Raw genomic sequence first — 24,691 nt, 5'->3', positions numbered from 1 at the left:
ATTCTTCATTTCTAGTTTCTTTCTAGGAACTGTTCAGCTCCATCCCAAAACTTTCTTTCTAGGAACTGTTCAGCTCCATCCCAAAACTTTTACTATGTGGTATTTTCATTTTCTTTCAGTTTAAAATACTTACTTTCCTTGAGATATTCTTTTGGTACATGCATTATGTAGTATGTTGCTCCCAAATATTTGGTGATATTCCACATATTCTGGTATTGATTTCTAGTTTAATTCCTTTATTGTCTGTGAATGTATTTTGAGTAATTTCAGTTCTTACAGGTTTATTGAAGGCTGTCTTGGTGATTGTTGTGCACTTGAGAGGAATGTGTAGTCTGCTCTTTTGGGGTAGTGTTTTATGTTAATTAGATCAAGCTAATTGATGCTGTGCTAAGTCTCAATATATTATCTTTGACTACTTTTTTGTTTCCTTATTCTTTTTGAGAAGACTGTTGCTAGGCATAATTGTAGATTTGTCTACTTCTCCTATTAATTTTTGCTTAATGTACTTAGAAAGTGTTCCTTTTGCTTCTGTTTTCTAGAAGACATTGTAGGAATTGCTAGTCTTTCTTTCTTTCTTAAATGTTTGATAGAACTCGGTACTGAAACCATTTGGTCCTGGAATGATATTAATTGATTTAGTAGATGTAGGCCTATTCAGATTATCTGTTTCTTCTTCTTGAGTTTTGGTAGGTTTTGTCTTTCAAGGCATTGGTCCATTTCCTTTATGTTAATCAAATTTGTGGGTGTAATGGTGTCTGTGGTGTCTAAATTAAAATTTATTACCCTTTTAATAGCCATCAATTAAAAGTGAGTAGTGATGGCTCTTGTTTCATTTCCTTTCCTTTTTTAAAAATTATTTGTTTGAGAGAGCACAAACAGGGGGAAGGGCAGAGGGAGAAACAGACTCCCCACTGAGCAGAGATCTGCAGGAGGGGCTCATCCCAGGACCCCAGGATCATGACTGGAACTGGAGCCAGATGCTTTGACTGAGCCACTCAAGCGCCCCTTGTTTCATTTCTTTTTTTTTGTTTTAGAGAGTTTATTTATTTATTTGACAGAGATCACAAGTAGGCAAAGAGGCAGGCAGAGAGAGAGAGGGAGAGAGGAGGAAGCAGGCTCCCTGCCAGGTAGAGAGCCTGATATGGAACTCGATCCCAGGACCCTGAGATCATGACCTGAGCCGAAGGCAGAGTCTTAACCCACTTAGCCACCCAGGTGCCCCCTTGTTTCATTTCTAATATTAATAGCTTGCATCTTGTTTTCTTGGTTAACCTACTTTGGGTTTATATCAGTTTTTATTGACCTTTTCAAAAAACCACTTTTGATTTTGTTGTTTTCCTCTTTTAATTTCCTACTTTATTGATTTCTGCTATACTTTTCATTTTTTTCTAATCTTCTTGCTTTAATTTTATATTGCTCTTCTTTCTCTAGTTTCTTAAGGTAGGAGTTCATTGATTTTAGATTTTTTTTCTTAAAGATTTTATTTATTTGAGAGAGAGAGGGAGGGAGAGAGCATAAGGCCAGGGGAGAGGCAGAAGGAGAGGGAGAAGCAGACTTCCCACTGAGCAGGGATCCTGATGCAGGGCTCAGTCTAGGAACCCTGTGATCATGACCTGAGCCAAAGTCACATGATTTTAACTGACTGAACCACCCAGGCACCCCATTGATCTTCTTAATGTATGCATTCAGTACTATAAATTTTCCCTTCCTTGGTTTTGTTGCATTTTGTAAGTTTTGATAAGTTGTAGTTTCATATTTATTTAAAGATATTTTTAATTTATCTAGAGGCCTTTGTATATATTATTTTTTAAAAATGGGTTTTTTAATCTCTTAATATTTGGAATTTCTCCAGCTATATTTCTGGTAATGATTTCTACCTTAATTCCTTTGTTGACTGAGTCTATATACTTTATGATTTCTGTTCTATTGAATTTGTTGAGGTGCGTGAATGTGGGTTTTTTTGGGTAAATCATCTATGTTGCTTTCTGTTACTGTATTTTTTCATTTGTAAAATTCCCACTTGACTCTTTTTATACCTTAAGTTTTTTTTGCTGAGAACTTGTTATCTTTTCATTTATTTTAAAGAATATTTGCCCTTATATCCTGGAGCATTGTTACAATAGCTTCTTTAAAGATTTTTTCTGCTCATTTTTTCTGCTCATTCAACACATGGATCATTTCATGACAACCCCGAACCCCTGGCCAAGGAGAGTTGGCTTTTCTTGGGAATTTTTTCCATCTCTGTCATTGCAGCTTCAGTTTTGGAGCTTCTCTAGCACCCAGGCTGTAATATGGGTTGGTAGGGAAGGAAATACCCTGGAAGGTTCTTACCACCGGATTATAACTCAAGTCTTGGGGTTCTTTTTTTTTTTTTTTTTTTTAATAATTTATTTGACAGACAGAAATCAGAAGTAGGCAGAGAGGTAGGCAGAGAGAGGAGGAAGCAGACTCCCTGTGGAACAGAGAGCTCGGCGTGGGGCTTGATCCCAGGACCCTGGGATCATGACCTGAGCCTAAGGCAGAGGCTTTAACCCACTGAGCCACTCAGGTGCCCCAAATCTTGGGGTTCTTAATCCCCCTGCTTTATCTACCTTTCAGAGGCTTTTTATACTTGCTTTATCTCTTTCAGCCCAGTTTAATAGTAAAGATAGGATGGAGTGTAGAATGGGAGAGATAAGGTGAAGTGTGTTTATTCCATTATGTCTAGAATCTTTTAAAATAGGAATATGATCCTTTTTGTCAGTCAGTATTTAATGGCATAGTTATTTTTTTACTTCTGCTTCCTTTTTGCAGAAATCCCAGAGTGAAGAAATAGCTAACACGGCTGACAGTATGTATACACGTGGGAGTAAAGTGACTGCACCATTTTTATGTAAATCTGAAGAACTTGGTTTTATTACCAAATCTGTTAGTTCACCACCTGTTTCTTCTGGAACTGTGGATAAACCTGTAGATTTGTCTGCTAGAAAGGAAAATGATGCAGATTCTACAAGCCAAGGTAAAATTTAATACGTTTACAAAAATCTTTTAGGCGTACATTACCATTACATAACGTCACATAATGTCACCTAACTCTGTATTTGAGAAATAGACTCAAATGTCAATTCTAAAAACTCCCTTCCCTTAAAACACATTTGAAACGTATAAAGGGGCATGAAATATTTGTAATAATAACCAGAAAATCATACTACCTTATCAACAAAGATAATAAACATGTATTTTTATTGTTAGAGTTGTGGTTATTAACGAATATGAAGCACTGTGACTCTGACCTTTCTACTCGAGAATAAATAACAAGTTTTGCCTAGTGGAGATTTTTCTTTATGATAGGAATATTTGAATATTGTTTGAATTATCATTGAAGTATATTAAAATTCATATATGAAGTAATTGTGGATATTACAATAAGGTGGTTAAATTTTTATGGTACTACCTTAGTGTCTTTTTCTTTGTGTGCTTCATTAGATTAATCAGTTACAGTAATCAAACCTGATAGGCTTTCCTCTGTGTTTTTTCATTTCAGTTGATATTGGGGGTGGGAATCTTTTATAATATATTCCTTTAAAATTGCTTGTCTATTTTACCTAATTTGTTTCAGAAGTAGTCTTGAATAATGCACAATTACTATATTTATAGGCACTTGAGAGTCCTAATATGTTAGAAGAGGAAGTAATTTCAGACCTAAAAATCTCATGTTTTCAGAAAATAAAAGTAGGGTTTAGGAATCTAAGAGATCATGTAGCTACACATTGTCAGGATTAAGACCCCCAAACTCCTGGTGACCAAAGATGTGAAAGATTTTTTTTTTTTTTTGAGCTTACTTAGAATAGAGAACAGAAAAATTCTTTATGCAGGTCTTTCCTGAAACCCACCTGTGAATGAAAGTTTTAGATTATAGAAAACTGTAAATTATCTGGCTTAGTATAGATCTACATCTCATTTTTATTTATTTTTTTTTAAGATTCTATTTATTTATTTGACAGAGAGAGAGAGCGAGAGAGGGAGCACAAGCAGGGGGAGCAAGAAAGGGAGAAGCAGGCGCTCTGCCGAGGAGGGAACCTGATGCAGGGCTTGATTCCAGGAATTATGATCTGACCTGAGAGCAGATGCTTAATGATTGAGCCACCCAGGTGCCCTACACTTTTAAAAAAGATTTTTGGTGTGCTGTTGGTATAGTTTGTCATGAGAATAGTACTTGTACACATTACACTGAAGAAGTTCAAAATTGGTTGTATTTTGCAACTTTAGAGAATTTTGTATTTTGTCCTTTAGAGAAATAATCAGAAGACAAATGCTTCACACCACACACCCAAACCCTTTGGTAGTATAGAACAATCCAACCCATTCTCTCTGGGTCATGGGTAAAAGCTTTGATGTTCAGTATATATTAAATGAAATGTTAAATTATTCTTTTCTTTTTGCCAGTGGAAAGCAAAACAGTTTCATTTGGATTTGGAAGTAGCGCAGGACTGTCATTTGCAGACTTGGCTTCCAGTAATTCTGGGGATTTTGCTTTTGGTTCTAAAGGTAAGATCAAGAGGAGAGATTTTAAAGATGTTTCAGAATCAAACACAAATGAAAGAACTAGTCCTTTGCCACAGTGTTGTAACTAAGTTGGACATTTCTTCCCTCATCTCACCTTCCCTTTTGTTTAAGGGTTTTGAGGAAGGACTTTTATATTTTACTATTATTTTTGACATTTATTAATATAAACCATAAGAATTTTCTCTTAATTCACTATAAATCCTGTTGGTAATCTTTTCCATCCTGAAATGTAGAACCATCTTTCCAGTTTTGGAATTACCTTGATTTTGGTGCATTGTTTTTTTAATTATACTTTTGGATTTGGTTTTAGTGAATATTTCAGATTTGTGCATCTATTTTTTAAGGAAATGACTTTATAGTTTTCTATTTTTCTAGTTTCCTTGATCAAGTTTGAATATAGGGCTTGTGCTGATTTATCACTATAAATTTATGGTTGATGAGGTTTCCCATCTTTTTCAGTGGTTTTCTGTTTTTAGTGCATTTTGTGTCATTTGTAGAAAATAATATATTACTTGATTGTTTCAAGTTTATTGGTATATTACTTTCATTTTCTTATAATGACTTTCATATTTTTCTGATTATAGCACAACCTAAGTTGTTCCTATACAAGATGCTTGGTTTGTGGAATAAATGTTATTGAAAATATATACTTAATATTTATGTAATTCAGAATAGCATGCTTCCCACTCACACTTCTTTCACATCACCTGCCATTTATAGACGCACGTGTAAAACTTTCAGAAATTACCTTCAGGTATTGTTTTTTATGCTGGAATTTATATCCTCACCGATGTCAAGTTGCTATATATTTTTTTAATGTATGGTAGCCTGAAGTCAGAAGATAATGAGCCCTTATAGATATAGTTATCCATATACAAAAAACTTAACAAATAAAAGTTGATGAGTTAGGATGCTTGTTTTTCAGTGTAACCTTTTCAAAGTACTCTATCCATACTGTGCAGTTAAGTGTGAAATAGGCTAGACTCAAACCTCATGACATTTACTTCTCACCACCACTTGTCATTTTTTGCTGAGGTGATTTACCAAGTTCTTTGTTAACTACATTTCTTACTTTGTTTTCTTCTTAGATCTGGCAGGAATTTGTGCTGTCTTTTCAAAGAAGTACCTTTTGGTTTGGACAGTTCTCCTTTTGTTTATGTTTTTGATTAATCTCTAGATTTTTTCATTACTTTTCTTTTAAATTAGTTTTTTTTTTTAAGAGGTCATAAATTTCACCAGAATGTGGGTATCCATCTTCCTTACTCCTTCCCTCTCTCTCTCTCCCTCCCACCCTCCCTCCCTTCCCTCCTTCCTTTTGTTCTTTTTTAAATATATAACTTGTTTCTGGCATTGCATGGACCTTTCTGATTTTAAACTTTCTGTTTTGGTTGGTTTTTAAGTTCAGAGGAATCTTTTTTTCCTCTTTTTACTACATATTCTTTTCTATAATGATTCTTTTTTTTTTTTTTTTTTTTTAATCTGCTCCTGTTCATTTTTTGTTGTGATTTTGTTGTTTTTTTTAAACTCATTTCTTTGTAAGCTCTATTCACATAGGTATCTCAATCATTCCACATCTGTTATGTAATATTTAATACAGAAACTAAGAGGATAATAAGGGAGTTCCTGTTTAAAGATCACCTGCCTTTGTCAGTAATCACTATTTTATCATATTTCCTTCAGATTTTGTAATGTTTTTATAAACCTGTTCATATAGTGGAAGTCTCCTTATGTGCTGTTGCCTAGAACTATTACTGTGAAATTGTGATTATTGACATGTATAACTTTATATTTTTACTTTAAAATTCTTCCTCCTGGTTTTCAAAAAACCTTGGCTTCATATTAGAATTTCCTGGGAGGTTTTTCATTTTTTGTTTTTTTTTTAAAAGAAAACAAAACATTATATTGGACTCTCTGGGTGTGGTAGCCTAGGCATTGATATCTTAAAAGTTCCTGTGTGATTCTTAAAATTCACCCAGCATTAAGAACCACTGAGATATTTTGGAATTTTCTGCCATACCTCTCAAGGGTCTTATGGGGTAATTAAAAATTTTTTTTGCTTGGGAGTTCCTGAACCAGCTTTGTTTTCTATTTTTTTGTTTTTAAGAAAGAGAAAGAAGAGAGTGTGTGTGCATATATGCAAGAGCTTTGGTGGGGGGCAAAGTGACGGGGGAGAGAGAATATTAAGCAGGCTTCACGCCCAGCGCACAGCCTTTGTGCATGATCTCACAACCCTGAGATCCTGACCTAAGCCAAAACCAAGAGTTGGTTGCTTGACCAACTGAGCCACCTAGGCACCCCTCTTTTGCAATATCTTCCTAAGGACTTTTGTCTTCTTTCTCTTTTTGAGGTTTTTTTTCTCTCTCTTTTTTTTATTCCCCCTCCCCACTAAATCTGGCATAGAGGGAGTTACTGTTAATAGATACTCATTCTGTGCTTTCTTTAAGGTGCTGAGTTACTTTTTAAATCATCTGTGATATTTTTGCCCCTTAAGAGTTTTTAGCACTGGATATGGAATTTTCTAAGACAGTGATTAATCAACAAGTGATGAAAAGCTAAGAGATGTTTCTTCCCTCTAAGACAGTGAGGCTGAAATGGGGAGGAAGAAGTAACTAGTTTTCATCTTCTCCAAGGCCTAAGGGAGAGTAACAATCTTTGTTTCTCTGCGTGGGAATAGGGAGTCTACAGCACCAACAACCTGGTATCCCTTGAGGATAGTTGGGAGTCAGTGAGCTTCGCCCTGTGCTACCTTCTACCACCTAGCTAAGAAATCTAAGCTGCAGCAGTAGTTACTTCAGGAAGAAGTTGAGGTAGAAAAGCTATAAATGTGTTTAGGCTGCTTTGGCTGCTTTGGAAGTAGCAGGTATGGCCTCTTTGAGAGGACATTTTTAGGTTCAAAAGTTATTTTTCTTATGTGATAAAATGTTTTATGAGGTAAATTACCTTTGGAGCTGAGCTAATTGTTCAAAATTCTGGGGTGTGTGTTAAAAATATGCTTCGTTACTGAAAGTTCTTGCATAGTTCAGTATCATGAAATTTGCCTGAGGCTCAGATGATCTTATCTTTGTAGCTCAAAGCATAAACAGTACTCTGTACTGTGAGTAGTACTGTGTGCTCACTATATGAGTTAAACTTGTCAGAGTAATATAATTTTAAGCATTTTTACTAAAAGTATATGTCATATCACTGGAAATTACAGGCCTCAAGAACGTAACAGGGGGATTAAAAGCATATAAAATTTGATACCACTGTTTAAATATCCTAATTTATTCATCAGATAAGAATTTCCAGTGGGCAAATACTGGAGCAGCTGTGTTTGGAGCACAGTCAACCAGTAAAGTTGGCGAAGATGAAGATGGTAGTGATGAAGAAGTAGTTCACAATGAAGATATCCATTTTGAACCAATAGTGTCATTACCTGAGGTAAATATTAAAAGAATGGAACTAAACTTGACATAGGCTTGACTTGCAGGACTAACTTTGTTTGCATTTCTTTCAGAATATTTACCCTTTCAAGTGGAGGCTATATATCTATATCTGTATCTATATCTATATCTATATATCTCCCAGTTTTATTTTTTTATATATATATATATTTATATAGACACATATATAAATTCTACATGAAATTGTTGGGAAGAACTAAGTTTTTTTCATATATTTTTAGAATATCTTGTTTTCAGGGGCGCCTGGGTGGCTCAGTGGGTTGGGCCACTGCCTTCGGGTCGGGTCATGGTCTGGGGGTCCTGGGATCGAGCCCCGCGTCGGGCTCTCTGCTCGGCGGGGGAGCCTGCTTCCTCCTCTCTATTTGCCTGCCTCTCTGCCTGCTTGTCATCTCTCTCTGTCAAGTAAATAAATAAAATCTTAAAAAAAAAAAAAAAAGATCTAGAATATCTTGTTTTCATAATATAATTCTGGAAGTAAAAAGTATCCAGTCTCATACTTGCCAAAATTCTTTTAATAAAAAGGACAAGAATGTTATTTTAGGCAAATTACTTTGTCAGTTTTCAACTACAGTCAGTAGTTGATATTTCTCTTCAAGAACACTTTTTGGAATCTCTTCTGTCCCGTAAAACAATGTATTTACTTTCCAAAAGTAGGAAGAATACTATATAAGAGAAATATTTCATGACAAATCAGGTCTTTAGTGCTTCATCCAAATCAGATGTATTCCTAGCCCTTGGAATTTATCTTGATATTGTAGTTCAAATTCCGTTAATGTCATTGCAAAGACAATATTATGTGGAATTTGGTTCTTTGGAATTTGTTATGTTATATGTTAAAAGCAGCAGCTTATAATTTTATTTGCTGTCATAGGTAGAAGTAAAATCTGGAGAAGAAGATGAAGAAATTTTATTTAAAGAGAGAGCCAAACTCTATAGATGGGATCGAGAGGTCAGTCAGTGGAAAGAGCGTGGTGTAGGAGACATAAAGATTCTTTGGCATACAATGAAGAATTACTACCGGATCCTAATGAGAAGAGACCAGGTTTTTAAAGTGTGTGCAAACCATGTCATCACCAAAACAATGGAATTAAAACCCTTGAATGTTTCGAACAATGCTTTAGTTTGGACTGCCTCAGATTATGCTGGTGAGTTCTATATGCAAATGCTACTTTTAATTTTTTTGGTCTTTTCTAAAATCCATAACAAATACGTAAGATAGCTTATAACAATTATTTTAATATTAAGGTTGTCTCTATGTTGTTTTGTTTAATAGATGGAGAAGCCAAAGTGGAACAGCTTGCAGTAAGGTTTAAAACCAAAGAAATGGCTGATTGTTTTAAAAAAAAATTTGAAGAATGTCAACAGAATTTATTGAAACTCCAAAAAGGACAGGTATCACTGACAGCAGAGTTATCGAAGGAGACAAATCCTGTGGTGTTTTTTGATGTTTGCGCAGACGATGAACCTCTAGGACGTATAACCATGGAATTATTTTCAAACATTGTTCCTCAGACTGCAGAGAACTTCAGAGCACTCTGCACTGGAGAGAAAGGCTTTGGCTTCAAGAACTCCATTTTTCACAGAGTAATTCCAGATTTTGTTTGCCAAGTAAGTATTTAATTGTGTATCACAGTTGAAGTCTAGAAAGTGAACCACACGAACTTGGGAAATTTGAGTGTTTCTCTTCACCTGGAATTTTCTTAAGATTTCTTTAAGCTTTTCTGCATATTAGTTGGTGTCACATCCAACTTCCTATCCCTACAAAAACTTTCAACGTAAAATGGTTTAAATTTCTGATACCTTGAAACCTGCTAGAATTTGAGGGTAGGCAAAAGACCTTTTCACTTTCGTCTTTCAAAAATGGGTATTTCTTGGGACGCCTGGGTGGCTCTGTTGGTTGGACGACTGCCTTCGGCTCAGGTCATGATCCCGGAGTCCCGGGATCGAGTCCCATATCAGGCTCCCAGCTCCATGGGGAGTCTGCTTCGCTCTCTGACCTTCTCCTCGCTCATGCTCTCTCTCACTGTCTCTCTCTCAAATAAATTAAAAAAAAAAAAAAATCTTAAAAAAAAAAATGGGTATTTCTTAATTTTCAAACCACATTCTCAAGGAAGTCGAGTTTTTAGGACTTAACATTGTAGTGGTAGATCTGTGGTATTTTACTATTTTCTTCAAAATTCTTAATAATTGAAATCTTCTTTCAGGGGGGAGATATCACCAAACATGATGGAACAGGAGGACGATCTATCTATGGAGATAAATTTGAAGATGAAAATTTTGATGTGAAACATACTGGTCCTGGCTTACTATCAATGGCCAATCGAGGCCGGGATACCAATAATTCTCAGTTTTTTATAACACTGAAAAAAGCAGAACATTTGGACTTTAAGCATGTAGTATTTGGGTTTGTTAAGGATGGCATGGATACTGTGAAAAAGATTGAATCATTTGGCTCTCCTAAAGGGTCTGTTAGTCGAAGAATTAGTATCACAGAATGTGGACAGATATAAAATCATTGTTTTTTCTAGTAAATTTTACCTGTATAAACAGTTGAATTGAAGCTTAGCTGTTGTGACAATATGGTAATAATTATGTTCAGCTTTTGAAAATGGACGTTTCCAATGTATAAATGTACAATTGCAGCTTATAGCTGTTGTCACTTTTTAATGTGTTATAATTGACCTTGCATGGTGTGAAATAAAAGTTTAAACACTGGTGTAAATCAGGTGTACTTGTGTTTATGTACTCCTGACATATCTGTATTAAAATGGAATAATACTAATCTTGTTAAAAGCAATAGACCTTCTCAAACTATTGAAGGAATATGATATATGCAATTTAATTTTACCTTTTAAGATACTGAATTTCCTGCATGGATAAATTTACCATTTGAATAAAGGGACCACAACTTGGATAATTTTTATTTTAGATTTGAAATATATTTGGTAATTTTAAATTTGGTGTGCTCATTTATGCATAGAGACTCACTTATGAATGGGTAGAGCCACAGAGGGTAGAGACTTAACCAAAGTGCTCTTCTATAATCCTTGCACCTCCTGTATAGTTAAATTAACTTTTAAGTAGAGTACCTTCTTTTCTTAAATGATATGTAGTTTCCTGTGCCCTTTCAAAGGTATTAAATTAATTTTTACATTTTAAACAAGTATTTCCTTAGTTTTTTTTTTTTTTAAATTTTTGTTTTTTTTTAAATTCTCTGTCGTCTGTTTCTACTACCTCAAACTGCAGCTTGGTTCTGATAGAACTTGAATTTTTCCTTGCAGTTGTTGTGATAAAGTATGACTATTTTAAAAAGGTCTATACCATGTTCTTTGGTTAAAGATTTGCTTTATACTAGATTGTTGCAGTACCTTTTTCTGGTGAATTTTGTAGCAAAAATAAAGTGTCAATTGTTAACAGCCATGACATTTAAAAAACTTATTACTTGTGCATCTAGTTGTTTGTTCATCCTAGAGCCAAAGTGAAGAGGACAATTAAGTTCTGTAAATCAGACTACCACATAATTTCCAAGGCTCCCAAGAAAGTGACTTCAAGTTTGATACATACACACTAAAAATTTATTTGAAAATGATTAGTATCAAAAGGCAAACTGCGCTAAAAACGTGGTAGAGGGGGTTAGTGAGGGGGAGATGTTCTCATCAGCCTACTCAATATACAACTATAAAGAATCTAGAGCACAAAAAAAAATACTGTGTATTCTGATTACCAACAGTGACTACCCTCCTGTGTTATTCCTAGTGAAATCATCTCTCTCTCTTTTTTTTCTAGTGAAAGACAGTGGCATTTATTCTGTTTCGGGATTTGGAAATGGGTTATCATATAATACCCACCAGACAGGAGGGGAGGGATATCATGTGTCTGTTGTGTGTGAGTAATGAATGATGGAAATGAATGATGGGGCATTAATGACAAAGACTTTGTGTCACATTTCAGGAGAGGACTTTGTGATTTCTTTTTGTTACTTAATTGCTAATGTGGTATAAATCCACAACACGTATACAGCACCCCCCCCCCCCCCACTGGCTTGACTTTATATTATTGTCTCATTAGAAATCTGTTTAAAACAGAGTATAAAAAAATTATTTGTACATTGTAAGTAATATTTGATGGCAAAGAGTATTGGTATAAATGATTTTCAGGTAACTACTTTTAAAAATGATCTTCTTAACCTTTGGCATTTGAAGAACTTGAAAGATACTCCTGAGAATCTAGGATTTGTTAGTCCAGACCCGCTGTTGAACATTCACAATTTAGAAAAGTAAAGGATCACACTAGTGTAATTGTATAAATGAGAAAAATTAAGTGGTTATTCAGTTATTCCTTTCAATTAGTCTCGGTTTAATAGAGGATTTGGGTTGGTATACCATCCCAATATATATTGAGCATGTACAAATGCCTGGCCCTGTTCTGGGTGTTGGGAAAAGCTGTTAAAAAAAAAAAAGTACATGCTCTTACATTCATTACATTGATACAGGGAATTCACATTCTAATACTGCCTTTTTTTTTTTTTTTAAGATTTTATTTATTTGACAGATCAGAAGTAGGCAGAGAGGCAGGCAGAGAAGGAAGCGGGCCCCCCGCTGAGCAGAGCGCCTGATGCGGGGCTATCTGATTCGAGGACCCTGGGATCATTACCTGAGCCAAGGCAGAGACTTAATCCGCTGAGCCACCCAGGCACCCCCTCTAATACTGCTTTTTTTTTTTTTTTTTTTTTTTAAAGATTTTATTTATTCATTTGACACAGAGAGATCACAAGTAGGCAGAGAGGCAGGCAGAGAGAGAGAGAGGAGGAAGCAGGCTCCCCGCGGAGCAGAGAACCCTATGCGGGACTCGATCCCAGGACCCTGAGATCATGACCTGAGCCGAAGGCAGCGGCTTAACCCACTGAGCCACCCAGGCGCCCAGCTTTTTAAGGTACATATGGAACCCAGGCCAATGGCAGGGCAAGTAAGGGAGTAATCCTTTTTAAGAATTCTGTGCTTTGGAGTACGATGTATTCTTGATTTTTGCCTTTTTACAGTTAGCAAAGGCCATCCTGATGAAAGAACACTACTTTCGCATGTCCAAACGCACCCTAAATACACGTAAGCTATATTAGAGCCAAGAGAGGGTTGCCACCAAGTCAGATTTGGACCGTCCTGGTGACCACGTCGTCTGTGGACGTAGCGTGTACGCATTCCCACATGCGCACAGGTTGGGGAGCAAGTGGTGGCTTCCCGAGAAGCCGTGGGGGTGCCTGAGGCTACGGCCGAGCGCCCTCCCGTGAGGGGCCACACCTGCTGAAGTGTAACTGCTGTGGACGACCGGACTTTTTGTTCGGTAGCAAGTAGCAAAAAATTGAAGTCAAAGATAAAATGCCACTTAGCCCAGTTAACACAGGAGTAAAGGAATTGGTCGTTAAATCATTCAGCAGGAAAAACGTTTGTAACACCCGGACATTTTTAACGTAGTATAGAGAGTGAGAGAGGGACTCCAGTTTGCGCTCCTCTCCCTCGCCTCCGGCTCCCGGGCTCAACTTAAGTGGCCGCGCTCCTCTGGCCACGCCCGCCGCCGCCCAGTCAGGCTGGGCCTTCTCGCGTTCTCGCGCCGCTCCCGACCGTCCCCCCCGAGGGGCGGGGCGCACCGTGCGTCACGTCGCCGTTCCGTTGCGCGAGCTCCGCCCCTGCGCGCCCCGCAGGTCTGTGTTTGAAAGCTGTTCCCGGGGAGACAACGGCGAGCTCGGCGCAGTATGGAGCCGAGGCTGGTGAAGCCGCCCGGGCAGGATTTGGTAGTGGAGCGTCTCAAAAGCCGCTACGGACTAGGGGGCAGCCGCTTCGCCGAGGTGAGGCCTAGCCGTTCACCTCGACCCTTCCCTGTGCCTGCGGGCGGGTTCCGGCAGGTGTGAAGCCTCGGGGTGGAGGTGCCGAAGGAAGGCTCCCGGGCGGGGGAGTGACTCTCCGGGCCTCGAGCTACTCTGCCGGAAACAGGGTTAGCGAAAGGAGGCGGGAGGAGCAGAAATCTTTCGTGGCCGCAGATGCTCCCGATGTGGGAAAAACAGATTTTCTACCAGAAAAATGCCTTCACCATAAATTCTTGAAGGTTTATGATGTATCAGACATAGTGGTATGGCACGTTAATTTACAAGTGACTGGTGTGGAGTTCAAAAAGCAATTTTAATTCCTTTAAAACCCTTCCTATTTGGAAATAATTCCAAACTTAAAGTTGCAGGAATAATGCAAAGAACTCTTTTGGACACTTCGTTTGGATTCACCAGTTAACATTTTGCCACTTTCGCGTTACTATTATCTTCCTAGTTTTGACTTTACATACACCCTTGAAGGGTAGCTTGCAGGCACTGTGATACTTTTACCCCCAAATATGAATACTTAAGTGTATTTTCTAGGAATAAGGATATTCTCTTATATATCCACGGTAATAAATTAAGGAGACTTACCATTTACACAGTAATCTGTAATGTATAGTGCGTATTCAAATTTCCGCAATTATCTCAATAATGTCCTTTGTAAAATTTTCCCCCGGTGCAGATACAATCCACAAATGAGCATTGCATTTAGTTTTCTGTTGCCTTTATTCTGGAACAGGTTCTTAAGTCTTTGCCTTTCATAATGTTGATATTTTTGAAGAGCATAGGACAACTGAGTTTCTCTGAATACACCTCATGACTAGATAGATACCGGTTTTATGCATTTTTGGCAGGAGTGATGTATGTGTTGCTCCTGTTCATTAGGAGACATGTGATGTTGCTTTGTCCCATTATTGGTGATAAAAATTTTGACCACTTGGTTAAGGTAGTGTCTTACCAGTATGTCCACTCTAACCTTTGAAATTATCCCTTGTACTTAATACATAATTTGTGGGGAACTCTTGAGACTGTAGATTGATTCTTAATATATAAATTAGATATGTCTTTTTTCTTTTAAGTATGATTTTTCAAGTTTTGATCAGGCTAAATGGAAGAGAAGATCTCTAACCTCCCCAGGTAAGCTGATGGAGTATTTTTTTATATTTGGGAGTTTTAACATTTAATCTGAGAGAAAACAGTAATCAGGATTTTGGGGGTTTAAATGTGTAAGATGTTTTTAACATCGAATGAATTCTTTTTGGTGTTTCAGTTACAGCATTTTTGCCTTTAAAATTGTTAAAAAATAAATAGTGTATTAGATAAAGAAAACTATTTGCTATTTTTTTTAAAGCATAAACTTTTCCAAGTTACAGGGGTAATAATTGTTGCACTGGAAGAACTTACCAAATGTACTTGATAAAGATAATTATACTGTGAGATTGGGTGGATTGGAACATTATGTGGTCATCTGGAACTAACATATATAGCTAATTAACCATTAGTCTTGATTTGCTGATACTTCTTCAGTGATGTTTTTACTAGTAAGTATAATCATTGAATTTTGAGATGATAGCAGAAACATTATCTTTAAAAGTTTATCAGATGGTAGATTAGAGAATTTCATTTTTTTTCCAAGTTTATTTCATTTTGACATTTTGTAAACACTCTTCCGAAACATTCCTTCAACATGAAAAAAAACCCCAATTATTACTGAGTCTGGTATCTTAAAAATATCTTAAAATTGTATTTTAGTTTTGAAATTTCCCCTAAAATTTCCAGCTTTTTTTTTTTTTAAAGATTTTATTTATTTATTTGACAGAGATCACATGTAGGCCCAGAGGCAGGCAGAGGAGGAAGTAGGACCCCCGCTGAGCAGAGAGCCCGAGGACTCTGGGATCATGACTGAGCTGAAGGCAGAGGCTTTAGCGCACTGAGCCACCCAGGTGCCCCAAATTTCCAGCTTTTTAAAATATAACTAAAGGGGCATATGGGTGGCTCAGTCATTAAATGTCTGCCTTCAGCTCACTTCATGATCCCAGGTCCAGGAATTGAGCCCTGCATGAGGCTCCCTGCTCTGGGAGAAGCCTGCTTCTCCCTCCCCCAAGCCCCCTGCTTGTGTTCTCTCTCTCACTGTCTCTCTGTCAAATAAATAAATAAAATCCTTAAAATAAAATATATAACTAAAAATTATAGCTCATTTAATTTCTGATGGGGAAAAATGCGTGTTAGACAAGGATGCATAGATTTCAATGACATGGATGGAACTATAGCATAAGCTAAGTGCTAAGCGAAATAAAAGGAAAAAGGAAAAAGGAAAAAGACAAATACCATAGGATTTCACCCATAGGTGGAATTTAAGAAACAAAACAGATGAACATAGGGGAAAGAAAGGAAAAAGTAAGATAAAAACAGAGAGGGAGACAAACCACAAGAGACTCTTAACTATAGGGAACAAATTGAGTGTTGCTGGAAGAGAGGAGGGTAGGGGGGAAGAGGTAATTGGATAATGGGCATTAAGGTGGGCACTTATGTAATGAGCACTGAGTGTTATACACAACTGATGAATCCCTAAATTCTGCCTCTGTTAAAAAATCAGATGATTCAAAAAAATTTTTTTAAATTTCTAAATTTATCAGAGAAGCTCTTTTGCCTTTTACTCAGTTTAGATAGAGGCTAATAGTCTGTTAAATGTTTAGTGTTTAGGGGTGCCTGGGTGGTGCAGTCAGTTAAGTGTCTGACTCTTGGTTTTAGTTCAGGTCAGGATCTCAGGGTTGTGAGATCAAGCCCTGTGTTGGGCTCCATGCTCAGTGCAAAATCTGAGATTCTCTTTCTCTCTGCCCCTCCTACTTGTGCTCTCTGTCTAATAAAAAAAAAGTTTAATGTTTAAAATATATAAAATCATAAAATAAAATGTTTAATATTTGAAAACTGATGACATATAATGATAGGTAGAAAGAAGACTGGATTCTAAATTTTAGTCTTTCCATTTGTTGGTTCTGTTACTTGGATAATTTCAGGTAACTTCTCTGGTCCTTAGACTTCACATCATTGGAATAGGGTTAAAGGCGCCTATTCTGCTAACTTCATAGTAAGCTAGTTGTTGCTAAGATCAAATAAGGTAATAAATGAAAGAGCATTTTGAAATCAGTAAAGTGCTATATAAGATTTGATGCCTATTTTCTGAAGTTTTCATTACAGAGACATACAGATAAGACATCATTAGGTAATTTTGCTGCCTTACCTTTAGAAGCCTAGAATGAGATTAGTATCTGATTTTAGTAATCTCTACTATTTTATTTTTTTGTTAACAGATGGTTTGGATATCTTCTCATCTGGAGATAAAGTGGGTTCATCATTAAGATGTTATTCTGATGAAGGAAAGCTTTGCACAACACCGCTTTGTAGTTCATTCAAACACTTAAATGTGAATTGGTAAAGTACCTTGAATCCTTAGTATTACTCTCCCTTTGGTATCTAAAAAAACTGAGATTAAAGGGAGGATTGTTTATGTCTTTGCTTTTTTTCTGAGAGGAAGTACAGGCAGTCTGAGCCTGCTGAATGGTTGAAGAGACTGATTTATTTTTACTGAGTGTTTCTGTGATAAAAGCATAAACCTAGCAGTATGTTTGGTGGTATAATGGAAAGTTATTTGCACAGTATGAAAGATGAACAATTATTTTTCTGGTTATTCATCCAGAACCCAAATGAAAACCTTGCTCTTTTTTTTTTTTTTTTAAAGGACCTAGGATAAAAATGAATGCAGAGTTGTTAGACAGTGATATTTAACTCAGTATCCATTGTGTGTCTACTAGTGTGGTAAGCTATATTTTAGGTAGTTGAGAGAGAGATTGAAGAAATCAGTCTCAGGTGATGCTAACTACATGCAGAGTGCTGGGCTGTGAGTGGGTGAAACCAATATAAAAACAGTGGAATCTAAGGAGAAATGAAGTTTTGAATTAGATAAAATTAAATGCCATAAATATGTGGCAGAAGGAGGTGCTAAGTGCATCAAGAAGGGGTAAACATTTTGAAATAATGTTAAATCATAAAGATGTATACGTATACAAAATGAAATGTTGAGATAATCACGGGGAGAAGAAAATGTAACTGCCAAAAATATATGTATATTATTAAGGTAATTGATATTTGGATGCTTGAATTTTTTATATAATTGCCTCATTTTCTTCATTCATTCATTCATTCATTCATGTAAAGCACATAGAACAGTGCTTAGTACATAGAAAAGCACTCAAATGTTTTATTATCATTATTATTACAATTTCATTTGGCATTCATAATGTGGCTTTGTTGATGTGGTTTTAAGATTTGCACATGAGGTAGATTGAATATGGAGTAAGGAAAATAAAAATTGTTTTTGAGGTAATTATGAGTTTCTGGAAATGATTTTCTTGTATTTAACTGATAGTTTTATCATTTTTGTTATCATAAATGGTCTGGGCGTAATTTCAAGTTATAACTTGAAGCTTTTGAGCTGTGAAAGTTTTTATAACATTAAACATTTTTTTTCACAATCTCTAGTTATGATCTAATCTGGATTATAGTGCTGTCCAGCATAGTAGCCACAGGGCACAGGAGGCTACTGAGTACTTGAAATATAAGTACGAAATATACACCGGATTTTAAAGATGAATGAAAGAATGCAAAATACCTTAATAATTTTAAATACTGATTATGTATTAAAATAATCTTTTAGATATACTGTTGAAATTTTGTAGCTTTATGTTTTTAATATGGCTACTAGAGAATTTTAAATTGCCTTATGTGACTTGAATTATATTCCTCTGAGCAGCATTGCTCTAGAAATTTCAACTTTGAGATCATCTTTTTGGAGAGAACACCTGTTTTTACCTTTTACTAGTTAGGTCAGTTATTTAAATTCTTTAGGTTTCAGTTTCTTCCTGTTAAATGTTAGCTCTTTTAGCTAAAATTATAGCTAATAGTAGCTGATATATCTATCTCACAGAAGTATTAGGAATCAAAAGAAAGCGTATGGAAGTCATAGAGCATTCTACAAGTATATGTCATTTTAAATTAAGCTCATTGGAATATATAGAAAGATACCTGTAGTGACTTTTTAGGATCAGTGGTTTACTTTTCACATTTTGTTTTCCATGTTTAAAAATGTTTGCTTGTTACATTTTTTCAGTTGTTATGCTGTTAATATTTGAAAAGCAGTTTTGTCTTTTTAAAATGCTGTAGAAAACTTCCAGAATGCTGTTAGATTTTTTTTTTTTAAAGCCTAGATGATGAACTGGATTCTTTTCAAGATTTGAAGCAACAAGAAACAAAAGAAGAGTTAATTGAGAATGATCATAGAATTAGTACATCCAAAATAACCAAACAGTCTTTTAAAGACATTGAAAAAGGTAAAAGAGATAATCATTTTAGAATAGTTACTTAAAAAGATGCTTTGTCAGGGTATCTGGCTGGCTCAGTACATAGAGCATGTGACTCTTCATCTCAGGGTTATAAATTTAAGCCCCACATTGGGTGTAGAAATTACTTAAAAATAAAATCTTTTAAAAAATAGCTTTGTCAAGTAGAGCACATAAAGCTTATCCCATAGTAATAACACTGGTCCTCAAGTTTATGTATATTTCTGTCTTCTGTATTTTTGTAAGCCATGGGATATTAACTGTGCTTATTGTTAACTAAAGGAGAAGAGAAAAGTAAACTTCATTATTTTCCAGAAGTATTCTTATGTTCTCAAAATTACCAAAATAAGTTAATAATCAGTTGAATATTTTTTATAATGTCTTCATATTTCTTCATGTTAGTATTTGTTAGGAAGTCATTAAATACTGTGGTAGAGTTGAGTAATCCTTTAATATTTTAAGACAGTACAGATTACTTAAGGTATAGCTTCATCAGGCACTTATTTAGTAACTCTCTCTACATGTGGCTGCATGTCATAGTTTTGTCAGCATTTCAAGGCAACAGGCAACCAGAGTGTTTGCAGGACTTTGAGAACAGTGTTGTTGCCCCTTTGATAGCCTTTTTGCATCTCTTCTGGGCATATATTGTCTACATACAACATGCTCATTTCTCCCTTCCCACTCTTCATCATCCTCTTTCTATTCACCTCAGCATTTGAAAGTGAAAAGTAATTCTGCCTGGACTTGTGTTTCTTGCTACGTGGTGTATTTTCCCACTGAAAAACAATAGAAAATACAGGATAGTGTAAAAGAAAAAAAGTTGAATGTATTTAAAAGTTGACATAATTAAGGAATATTTAAGCTACAGACTGTGAAATGGGAACCTAGAGAGGCAAGCAAAGCAGTGAAAGTGTCTTTCACTTTGGGGGCACATGGGTGGCTCATTCAATTGGGCATCTAACTCTTGATTTCAGCTAGGGTTGTGATCTCAGGGTCCTGGGATTGAGCCCAGTGTAGGGCTCTGTGCTGCACTGGAGTCTCCTGGGATTCTTTCTCCCTCTCCTTCTGCCTCTCTTCCCCCTCCTATACCCTAAATAAATAGATAAGTAAATAAAATCTTTAAAAAAAATGGAACTTTCACTTTAGGGGCATTTGCTGAACTGAGTGAGGTGCAGTTTTTTTTTTTTTTTTTAAAGATTTATTTATTAGGGAGTGCGTCTGCTTACATGCACATGTGGAGGAGGCGGAACAGAGGGAGAGGGAGAAAGAATCCCAAGTGGACTCACTGAAGAGTGCAGAGCCCCACATGGGGCTTGATCTCACTACTCTGAGATCATGATCTAAGCCGAACTCAAGAGATGGTGCTTAACAGACTGAGCCAGTCAGGCCCTCTAGAACATTTTTCTTTGTTAAAAATTTGTGTTATTTATTTTTTTTATTTTGGCTCCCTAAGGTCTGTCGAAGATGGGGAGTGCAATAGGAGATCCTTTCTTAAAGCTACGGTTCTCAAGAAGGCTAATGCAAGTTAAAACCACTTTTAGTACTAACAGAAAATAAATTCTGGCAATATAGTGTTGGTAAAGAAGTGAAGCAAAAGGAACTTGTTCATCCATTGCTGTTGGGAGAGTAAATTAATATAACCACCTTGGCAAGCAGTTTGGCATCACTGGCATAGTTGAACCTGTATGTGTCCCTTATGATCCAACAATATTGCTGTTAATCATATACCCTAGAGAAACTCTTGAGCATGTGTACCAGCAGCCACATGCAAGACTGTAGAGCACCTGTATAGACAAAGAGCTCAAATATCCACCTGTAGTGGAATGTTGACATAAAAAAATATAAAATAGGTTAAAGTAGTGAAGATTTGTGAACCTGATTCTGTCATTAATATAAGAACATATTTAAAGGAGGTAATAGAAATTACATAATTACATCATTATATAAATTACAGACATTATATATGGTTTAAAATCAGGCAAAACAAAGTCTTAATTTTTATTAAATTTTTACCGAGATCATAAAAAATTTTAAAAAATAAAGCAATGATTAATGCTGTATTTGGGTTAGGTTAATTTGGTTTAGAGGAGAGAAGGGAATGTGATTAGGGGTTTCTGATGTAACTTCACATTTCTTGGCCTAGGCAGCTAATACCTGAGTGTTTCTATGCATTTTAAAGGCCATTTTGAAGTTATTTCAGACTTACAGAAAAATTGCAAAAAGAGCATAGAGAATTTCTGTAAGGCCTTCACCCAGATTTTCTAATTTTAACATTTACCACATTTGCTATATATAATTCTTTCTGCATGTAATACTGAAGACTTTAAAAAATTTTTTCATTTAAATTCAATTTAGGTAACATAGTGTATTATTAATTTCAGGGGTAGAATTTAGTGATTCATTGGTTGCCTATAACACCTAGTGCTCATTACATCAAGTGCCCTCCTTAATGCCCATCACTCAATTATCCCTTCCCTCCACCTACGTTCCTCCAGACACCTTCAGTTTGTTCCCTATAGTTAAGAGTCTTTTATGGTTTGCCTCCCTCTCTGTTTTTATCTTATTTTATTTTTCCTTTCCTTCCCCTGTCTTCATCTGTTTTGTTTCTTAAATTCCACCTATGAGTGAAATCATGCAGTATTTATCTTTGGCTTATTTCACTTAGTGTAATACCCTATAGTTCCATCCATGTCATTTTAATTGGCAAGATTTCATTCTTTTGATGGCTGAGTAATATTCTACTGTCTCTGTGTATGTGTGTGTATGTATATATGTGTATTATATATGTGTACATGTATATATGTATGTGTATATGTATATATATGTATATATGTAACACACATATATATAGTATATACATACCACATCTTTATCCGTTTATCTGTTGATGGACATCTGAACTCTTTCCGCATTTTGGCTATTGTGGACATTGCTTCTATAAACATTGAGCTGTATGTGCCCCTTCGATTCACTATTTTTGTGTCCTTTGGATAAATATCTAGTAGTGGTTTCTGGGTCATAGGGTAGTTCTATTTTTAACTTTTTGAAGAACCTTCATACTGTTTTTAATACTGGAAACTTTTTAACAATACTTCAATTCATATTTGAAATAACTCTTCCTGAAGAGTACTCTGAGAATACTTAAAACTATAAATCAATAAGCTTTATAATTAAATTTCTTTTTTAGCAGTTGCCCAGCCAACTAATGTGGCATCAAATTCAAGAAATTGGACTGAATATTGTAGTAATGCAAATGACTCCCCTCTGAGACGTGTCAGCTGTTCAACATCTAAAGCACCAAACAAGCAAAGAATACTTCCACATCAGATTAATCAGATCTATGATGAATTATTTCAAATACATCAGAAACTGCAGGTAAGAACTAAAAAATGAATTGAGAATTGAGTTATATTTATGTTCTAAGCACGAGACATATATAAAATTTGAATACAGAGTATTTCATTTTAATTATTTTAGTTAAGTGTGTTGAGACAAAGTCAAAAGGGAGAAAAGACAGATTTATCACAAGGAATAAACAAATTTATTACAGTATTGAAGGGAAAAATTCATAGCTGAGGGAAAAAATAAATGGTGTTTTTAGGTATAGCCATATTTCTTAGATTCCAACTGTTTCCTGTTTTGTGTTTATTTCTTTATTTCCCTCCCACCCTTGCTTAAGAAATAAAACAAAATCTTGGGACACCTGGGTGGCTCAGTCAGTTAAGCATCTGCCTTTGGCTCAGGTCATGATCTCAAGGTCCCGGAATTGAGTCTCACTTCGGGCTTCTTGCTCTGGCAGGAAGCCCGCTTTTGCCTCTGCCGGCTGTTCTCTTTGTTCTCTGTTCTCTCTTGTGTGCACGATCTCTCTCTCTCTCTGACAAATGAATAAGATATTTTTTTACAAACAAACAAAAGAAATATAAGCTGGTTAAGTGTCCTTTTTTTCTTTAAAGTTTATTTTTTTTTATTAATCTCTACACCCAACATGGGGCTTGAACTCACAACCCTGAGTCACTTGGTCCTCCAACTGACCAGCCAAGCGCCCCTAAAGTGTGCTTTTTGAAGTCGTGTCGTGATTCATTATTTTACATACGTATATGTAAGAAGTTCTCTTGTCAGTTCTCACCAAAATTCGATGCAGAACATTGGTATTCATCGTCTTTGGGATTTTTTTGTTTCTAAAGGATGTACTTCATGTATTTATCAAGTGTCCACTAGGTGGGAGTACAGAAGGGAGGAAAAGTATGTGTAATACACAATTCCTGACCAAAATTGTTCTAGTTGGAATTCTGCTGTATTTGTATATAAGGAAATAAACATTTTTTTAAAAACCATTATCTAAAAAAATACTCCAATATCTCATTTTGTTTTCAGGTTATAATAGCATTTCAGAAAAATATTGTTTTGGCCTAAAATATTGTTTTGGCCTAAAATCACTGGTGAACAGTTCAGGAAGAGACATAACTTGGTACTTGACTGAGGTAAAATTTAAAAAAGAGAGGGATGGGAAGGGCATTCCAGGTGGCAAGAGTTGGGGGTGGGAGGTTTTTGGAAAGGAATGATTTGTTAGACTGAACTTACCAGCCTGGGGAAGTAACACTCAGGTTGGCTACAGGTTTTTAAGCAAGTGAGTGACAGAGTTATAAATAGTGCATTGGGAAAATTCCTGTGCTAATACTTAAGAATAAAAAAGATAAAAAAGATAAAAAAGAATAAGCAAAGTATTAAAGATATATCATTTATTGCAAACACAATTAAAGATAAGTATTTTTTTAAAACATGAAGTGCAGTGTATTAATCTTGTTTAATCTATAGTCAAATCTAACTTAAATAATTTTTTTGGTCTTCTATTGTGTTGGTCGTCGTTAAGTATACACATTTTGTCATATTTTGTGATTTTATTCAGCATTTGTTTGAATTCTTGTTAGTATGCCTTTGCGTGCTTAGTGTTGAATATATAGAAGTAGATAAAATATATAGTTCTTGCCACCCATAGCTTTTTTAGAATCAGTTGTAAGTACCCATATATAGTTAGTCTTATAAATTTAAGTGAATAGTTCATATAATATGAAACCTGATTAGGATAGATTGGTAAGGTTTTCTGAGAAAGTATCATTTAACTTATACCCTGGAGAAAGAGTAGGGGATTAGCCTACTAGACTGTGATAGTCTAATATGAGAAGACCCAGAAGCATGATGATATATTCATTCAAGGAAATGTAGTTGGTAACTGAGGATTTTTAGAGCAGGGGAGTTGCTTAATCTAATGTATAGTTAAATCAGGTGGTTGGAGGGACATAGGTATGGAAGTTGGGAGATTGGGTAGAATATCCCACTGTAATACTGCAGGTGAGAGGTGATGGTAACTTGAACTGGGTGGTGGCAGAAAAATGGAATTGATAGATTAGAGTTTGCTTTTGGAGGTAAAATGGGCTAGTATGATGAGT

At 35.8% G+C, this 24,691-nt stretch overlaps 2 protein-coding genes across 13 annotated transcripts in view; both read left to right on the top strand.

Moving 5' to 3' along the window:
• The window catches only part of LOC116595385 (E3 SUMO-protein ligase RanBP2), an 85,197-nt gene extending 73,789 nt beyond the window's left edge, over positions 1 to 11,408 (top strand). For both annotated transcript variants that reach the window (XM_032351642.1, XM_032351641.1), the window contains 6 exons: positions 2,794 to 2,998; positions 4,426 to 4,527; positions 7,820 to 7,965; positions 8,860 to 9,133; positions 9,262 to 9,596; positions 10,193 to 11,408. In XM_032351642.1, the coding sequence (XP_032207533.1) occupies positions 2,794 to 2,998; positions 4,426 to 4,527; positions 7,820 to 7,965; positions 8,860 to 9,133; positions 9,262 to 9,596; positions 10,193 to 10,498 (1,368 nt within the window). In that variant the 3' untranslated portion in view covers positions 10,499 to 11,408. The remainder of the gene's footprint in view (positions 1 to 2,793; positions 2,999 to 4,425; positions 4,528 to 7,819; positions 7,966 to 8,859; positions 9,134 to 9,261; positions 9,597 to 10,192) is intronic.
• Positions 11,409 to 13,464: 2,056 nt separating this feature from the next.
• The window catches only part of CCDC138 (coiled-coil domain containing 138), a 136,685-nt gene continuing 125,458 nt past the window's right edge, over positions 13,465 to 24,691 (top strand). For 3 of the 11 annotated variants that reach the window (XR_004287650.1, XR_004287651.1, XM_032351639.1), the window contains exons 1-5: positions 13,465 to 13,827; positions 14,907 to 14,985; positions 17,160 to 17,280; positions 19,108 to 19,235; positions 22,432 to 22,619. Coding sequence is in view for 8 of the 11 variants with exons in the window: in XM_032351639.1 (XP_032207530.1) it covers positions 13,735 to 13,827; positions 14,907 to 14,985; positions 17,160 to 17,280; positions 19,108 to 19,235; positions 22,432 to 22,619 (609 nt within the window). In the remaining 3 variants the exon portion in view is untranslated. The remainder of the gene's footprint in view (positions 13,828 to 14,906; positions 14,986 to 17,159; positions 17,281 to 19,107; positions 19,236 to 22,431; positions 22,620 to 24,691) is intronic. The other 8 variants (XM_032351637.1, XM_032351633.1, XM_032351636.1 and 5 more) reach the window with 8 other exon arrangements.

Source organism: Mustela erminea, chromosome 7, assembly GCF_009829155.1.
Source record: "Mustela erminea isolate mMusErm1 chromosome 7, mMusErm1.Pri, whole genome shotgun sequence".
NCBI lineage: Eukaryota > Metazoa > Chordata > Mammalia > Carnivora > Mustelidae > Mustela > Mustela erminea.
The sequence above is the reverse complement of the archived record's forward strand: the minus strand, read 5'-3'. Positions and strand labels throughout refer to the sequence as shown.